The sequence below is a fragment of the Megalobrama amblycephala genome, linkage group LG4 (genome assembly GCF_018812025.1).
Source record: "Megalobrama amblycephala isolate DHTTF-2021 linkage group LG4, ASM1881202v1, whole genome shotgun sequence".
Classification (NCBI taxonomy): domain Eukaryota; kingdom Metazoa; phylum Chordata; class Actinopteri; order Cypriniformes; family Xenocyprididae; genus Megalobrama; species Megalobrama amblycephala.
Genome location: NC_063047.1, coordinates 10586100 through 10593070, shown reverse-complemented (window position 1 = coordinate 10593070; position 6971 = coordinate 10586100). Strand labels below are relative to the sequence as shown.

General features: G+C 35.7%; 1 protein-coding gene across 1 annotated transcript; it reads right to left on the bottom strand.

Annotated features, from left to right (window-relative positions):
- Positions 1-590: 590 nt before the first annotated feature.
- Positions 591-6501, bottom strand: gja2 (gap junction protein, alpha 2). Its single transcript, XM_048187417.1, has 2 exons — positions 4563-6501; positions 591-2800 (listed from the first exon to the last, which is right to left on the bottom strand). The coding sequence occupies exon 2, from the start codon at positions 2781-2783 to the stop codon at positions 1725-1727; it is 1059 nt and encodes a 352-aa protein (XP_048043374.1). The 5' UTR covers positions 2784-2800; positions 4563-6501; the 3' UTR covers positions 591-1724.
- Positions 6502-6971: the final 470 nt, after the last annotated feature.

Below are 6971 nucleotides of genomic sequence, written 5' to 3'. Positions count from 1 at the left end.
TATCTATAATGTGTTTAATAATTGTATTTTCATACTTTATTAATAATCAATTTATCATTTCTAAATTAAGTATTACATTATTTACAAACCAGTTATTTAGGAGTTGTCAGTAGTTCATTTAGTAAGTGTAAGTAAATGATTAATAAACTATTTAAACATTCATTTATACATCTTATTATTTAGACACATAGTAATAGTTACTTAGTGTGTTAGTAAATGTTTTATTAACACATATTCCTACTGTAATTCATGATTAATTCAGATAATTATAAAACATTTAGAAGCGGTCAGTTAACTATTTTTGTGAGCTCATCTAAAGTGAGGACAATTTATGCTTTGTAAAGCTTTTATAAATGAGATTTAAAGGTTCAGTGATCTTCTGCACTGCTGTTCTCTAAAGTTAGTACCGAGTACAACTCCTAAATTACTGGTTTGTGAATAATGTAATACATAATTTAGAAATGATAAATTGATCATTAATAAAGTATGAAAATACAATTATTAAACTCATTATAGATATGCTTATAAATCAAGAACAAAGCATTTATAGCTGCATTTATAAATGGCTTACTAATGTCTATTAATGTTTTATAAATGATGAATTAACTATTTACTAATGCTTAACTAATGCTTCATAGCGAGAGTTATTCTAAAGTGTTACCCATAAGTCTCCTAAGAATTTTATTGCAGTTAACTGTAAAGCAATTCTAAATCATTTGAAAGTAACATGGAAGACCATTTCTGCCACAGAAAAAAAAATTAAAAAAGCATGCTTTGGTAAATCATAATTATGACAAAGATAAAAAGTATGATATAATTTTATAATTATGATAAATGTTTGAATTATGTGATGTCTTATTCATCACATAATTATGATAAACATTTGGTTTATGTCATATTTCTTTAATTGCTCCCTCTGCCAAGTGCGTTTCAAATGGCTACATTATGACACACAAGTGTCCAAAGTCCCCACATCAAGGGCTCTTCACCCTATGAAATAAAAGTTATAATTATTACATAAGAGTCAGATTTTCTAACATTAAAAAAAGTCTTTGTCATTATATTCACCTGAAATATTGTCATGACAATGTCTAGTGGTGTCTAGCAGCCCATTCTTACAACATAAATTTCTTATTAAAGCTTTTAATATAATTTTTGCAAATAAATATACATGATAGAATGACGTTTTTATTAAAAAAAAAAAAAAAAAAAAAACCTTCACTTGTGGAAGGGCCCCTTGTGAAGGATTTCAGGTTTTCACTTTCATTTGGAAGGCCCCTGCAAACAGCATTGCCTTCCTGAAGTGCACAATGTTTGGAATTTGACCTTTGAACTTTTTATGCCATAATTATGACTTGGTATATCATTATTCCATCTTTAACATCATTATTATGACTTAGTATGTCATAATTTCAACTTTTTATCTCATAATTATGACTTGCCAATTCTATTTTTTCTTATGTGGCAGAAATGGGCTCCATAATTGAGTCCATGATTCAATCATCAATCTGTTCAATCGATGATCAAGTGATTGCAGTGTTCCCACAAAATGAATTCAAGTAAAGCATCACATCATTTCGGACTCCCTGATTCTGATGTCACTTTAAATGACACTTTTGTAAATGAATCTCATCACGCTCAGTGTCAGTGAGCGAGAGAGCGGATCTCGTGTGTTCAGAACGGGAGAGCCCGGGAGAACATGATGAAGTCTCGTTTCCTTCTAGTTAGATTTTGAGATCATCCATTCTGGTCTTGTTGTTGCTGTAGCGACTTGAATGGCTGGGCCTGCGCTGCTGGCTCGAGGGTGATCCGGGTACAGAATTCGCCGCTTTATTCATCTTGACATCATCAGATTTGCCGCTGCGCTCTACAGCCATGTTTTCGCGGTTTTGCTTGTAAACAGAGCGGCTGCCATGCTGCGGGAAGGTTCCATCGGGTTCTGAGAGGTTGAAGTGCGGCTCTGTGGGAAAGGGAGCCGGAGGAGGAGCGTGAGGTGGAAAATACGGGTAGTTTGGCACAAATGGAACCACCGCGTCTTCACTGGGTACTTTAGATTCACTGTCGCAGACAGAATGAGAGCGCCGGTAACGGAGACCCTGTCGGCACTTGGTGAAACCCAGGTGATACATCTCCACCAGGTTGAGCAGCAGAGAGACACAGGCCACTGCCAGCATGAACACGATGAAGATGGTTTTCTCCGTAGGTCGTGAGATGTAGCAGTTGACGGTGTTAGGGCAGGGCCACCTGTTGCAGGTGTACAGTGGCTTGAGCTCGAATCCATACAGGAAGTACTGTGCCACAATGAAGCCCACCTCAAACAGTGTTTTGAAGATGATGTTGAAGACATACGTGCGTAACAGGACTCCCTGCAGACGGATCTTCCCCTGTTCATCACGTATAGGACCTTTTGCAGCTTTGGAGCTCAAAAGTGCCTGTTTTTCTGGCCCGCTCGCCTCACTGCGCTTTTGTTTCTGCTCCATGCGCAGCAGGTGCAGGATATGGCCCAGGTAGATCAGTGTCGGAGTGGAGACAAAGATGATCTGGAGCACCCAGAATCGGATGTGAGAGATCGGGAAGGTAATATCGTAACATACATTCTGACAACCAGGTTGTTTGGTGTCACAGGTGAAACCGGACTGCTCATCGCCCCAAACCTTCTCTGCAGCAGCACCGAGCACCAAGATACGGAAGATGAAGAGTACGGTGAGCCAGACTTTGCCCACTACCGTGGAGTGTTCCTGGGCACTTTCCAAAAGCTTCCCAAGACTGTTCCAGTCTCCCATTACTGTTGCGTGCCCACCTGCAAATACACACAAATATATTTAGGATGCATCAATAGCAATTAAAATTCTGGCTCATACAAATAAGCCAATAATCAATAACCCCAAAATAATACCCACACACACACATATATATATATATATATATATATATATATATATATATATATATATATATATATAAAATATTTTTGGTTATATATTTGGTTAAGGTACACATACACACATATAGTAGAGGGGTGGTTTGAAGGTTCTTTGTCATATAGGCTCTATTGTCATATGGCCCTGAGGTTTGACTGACATGTCTTCATGCTTGAGCATGACCTGAAACAGGTGGACATGCTCGACCCCTATACACTCACACACTCTCTCTCACACACACACACACAAACATACACAGGTTCGTTTTTGTGAATTGTGGGGACATTCCATAAGCGTAATGGTTTTTATACTGTACAAACTGTATTTACTATCCCCCTACACTATACCCCTAAACCTAACCATTAGGAAACTGTGCACATTTTTACTTTCTCACAAAAACTCATTCTGTATGATTTATAAGCCTTTTGAAAAGTGGGGACATGGGGTAATGACCTCATAAGTCACCTCTTTTTGTAATACCTATGTCATACCCATGTCATTATACACATTTGTGTCCTGATATGTCACAAAAATGCACGCGCACACACACACACACACACACACACAGATCTTCTAACACCTTTCATCCTTCTTGTATTGCATACTGTCTGTACAGATTCTGTTTAACTAAACAAGAAAGTGTCTTAACTCAGGGGTTTCCAAACTTTTTAATGCTATGGACCCCCAAATATGACCCTGCAAAGGAGCCCATTTCCTAATAAGTTGACAATGACACATTTTTGATTATCTGTCAATAGAACAAAATAATTTAATTTAACCATTTTTTGACAAGTGTTTAAAAAGCAGAATTAAATGGTCCAAAACATTCAGGCATATATTATTATTGGTATTATTATTACTATTATTATTTTACCATATTTTTCTATGAATTTTTCCGCTTGTTTGAAAGTTTGAAACCTTGGCCTTTATGTACACAGATCCCAATAATAAAATGGTAAAAGAAGGATTTTTCCATTTTATATTAATCTCTAATGAGTTTATTGAGCTTAGCAGTCGAAACACACACACACACACACACACACACACACACACACACACGCACACACAAATTCATTCAACATTAGGGGCCAGTTGCAACACAGCCATTATGTTAAGACAGCATCTTAAGATCTAGTATGACCCAGTTAGTCAAGTGGCAGTCTACATTTTTATGTAACTGACTTTAAAAAGTTATGAACAGTCTTAAAGAAAAAAAAATTTAAAACTAATTTGTAAAACCAATATACACATCCTTCCAAAGATAATCACTCTGACATACTGTGATTAGTCATTCACAAATATATACACACAGTCATGTATGAATTAATCACATTAGTCATAATACTAAATATAGGACCCCTTTTGCTTCCCAAAACCTGAAGTGTCTGACAATCATTTGTACCATTATTTAGCCATTATCTTTACATACAGAGACAAAGATTGATTCATGCTGTTACATGAAAGGAATCACAAATGGTTAAGAGGCGAATACAATCTGAATCTGAAAGGATATTAAATTGATTTTTCATTCTGACAGATGTTCCTCTGCTGTCAGTGTGTGTGTGTGTGTGTGTGTGTGTTAAGTTATTTAAGTTATACATATAAATGTATGAAAGTTTAGCTCTATAGCATGAAACTCACCTTGCTTAAATGTCCAGTTAGAATGATCCCCTCACACACAAATAGACATAAGTCTACAAGTCTTTACGCATTGCTGCACGTCTTCTGTCATACACACACTTTCTTCTGTATACCAGCTCTGGCTCAAACAGTAAAAGAAGACTGACCCATACAAATACACTGTATATATGTGTACATGTATGTGTGTGTGTGTGTGTGTGTGTGTGTGTTGGGGTTAATTTTGGCAGGGAACACAATCCCTAGGGAGAATTTTGAAGAGTGTACCACCTGCCTTGTTTCTCAGAGCCTCTCTAGTGAGTGACAGCTGTCAGGACCAATGGCAGAGTTCACAGGATAGTAAGTTGAGTGGATGCATTTTTCCCTTTGAAGGAAAATAACTGAAACATATTATTTTTAAATTTTTGTTTCTCCCTTTTTAAAGTGTGTTTAAAGCTAAATAGAGAACAAATAGAAGTTATAGAACAAGAGGTGGACAAAAAAAAACAAAGCTGTGTGTCTCAGAATGTATTTGGAATGTAGGATATGTATGGTCTGACAGATGACAGGGAATATTTTACATTCCCTAAAAGCCCAGGTAAAATCTGGACTGGCTGGACACAGAAGACCCAGGGCTCAAAACAATTTAATAAACGGGTTTATGAAATGTTTTAATAATATATCTGATTGGCTGATGTTTGCACCCAAAAATGAATTATTGGAATCCTAGGAATAAATTGAAATGCTAACTAGAGTCAAATGGTATCCATCTTTTTAAAAATAATATAATAATTATTCAATAATTATGCCTGCTGAACCTGATAGCCTCTGTAGCAAATGTAGGTCAGTCCAAATTCTATACTAAAAAGCATTTTAACAACAGATTAACCTATTAAAACATTTATGATGTAAAAAGGATTTCATCAAAAAATTTGTCATCATAATGTTCATGAACAACATGACAAATGCTGTTTCAGAGAGGATGACCTGGCAATTGTGGATAAAGCATTACAGTCATGTGGTTTCTATAGAGAGTTGGTCTTTTAGAGCTGTAGCGTCCCCTAGAGATAATGCCCTGCACAGAAGTACAAGTAAAACAAAAATAAATCTCTTTTTGACATAAAAGACTTTAAAAAAAAAAAAAAAAAAAAAAAAAAAAATCCTGAAATCCTGAATCTGAATTGCTATAAACTTGGCAACAGTGTGGAGATGATTGTAGGCCTTATTGTTTTTATTATAGGTTCTACTGCAGTGGTTCTCATCCTTTTTGACTCTAAAGACACCTTTGTCTAAGACAATATTTGATCTTATGTAAGCCACCGCTAATAGACTAGCCTACTTCTGTTGTAATAAAAAGAAAATAAACTAAAATAAAATGAGGTTAGTTTAATGTTGTACATCCTTATGTACAACATTAAATTGTGAATACAACTACATTTATATGTGAATATAACTACATTTAAATCATTTTAAGACTTATTGGTTTAAACCCCCACCACCACCACCAATAATTAGAATTAATGCAAATGCAAATATTATTTGCAAATAGTTCAAAATTATTTTCCAACTAGAATTAGACCTATAGAATTTTTCACTGTTCTATTTTTATGCTTTGTAAAAAAAAAAAAAAAAAAAACCTTAAAGGTGCCCTAGAACCAGTTTTTACAAGATGTAATATAAGTCTAAGGTGTCCCCTGAATGTGTCTGTGAAGTTTCAGCTCAAAATACCCCATAGATTTTTTTTAATTAATTTTTTTAACTGCCTATTTTGGGGCATCATTAACTATGCACCGATTCAGGCTGCGGCCCCTTTAAATCGTGCGTTCCCTGCCCCCTGCCTCTAATACAGTGCATTTACAAGTTCACACAGCTGATACAACCCTCAAATGGATCTTTACAAGATGTTCGTCATGCTTACTGCATGCATGCGTCGGATCATGTGAGTATAGTATTTATTTGGATGTTTACATTTGATTCTCAATGAGTTTGATGGTGCTCCGTGGCTAAAGCTAACATTACACACTGTTGGAGAGATTTATAAAGAATGAAGTTGTGTTTATGCATTATACAGACAGCAAGTGTTTAATAATGAAAATAACGACAGTCTTGTCTCCGTGAATACAGTAAGAAACGATGGTAACTTTAACCACATTTAACAGTACATTAGCAACATGCTAACGAAATATTTAGAAAGACAATTTACAAATATCACTAAAAATATCATGTAATCATGGATCATGTCAGTTATTATTGCTCCATCTGCCATTTTTCGCTGTTGTCCTTACTTGCTTACCTAGTCTGATGATTCAGCTGTGCACAGATACAGACGTTAATACTGCCTGCCCTTGTCTAATGCCTTGAACATGAGCTGGCATATGCAAATATTGGGGGTGTACATATTAATGATCTCGACTGTTACGTAACAGTCGGAGT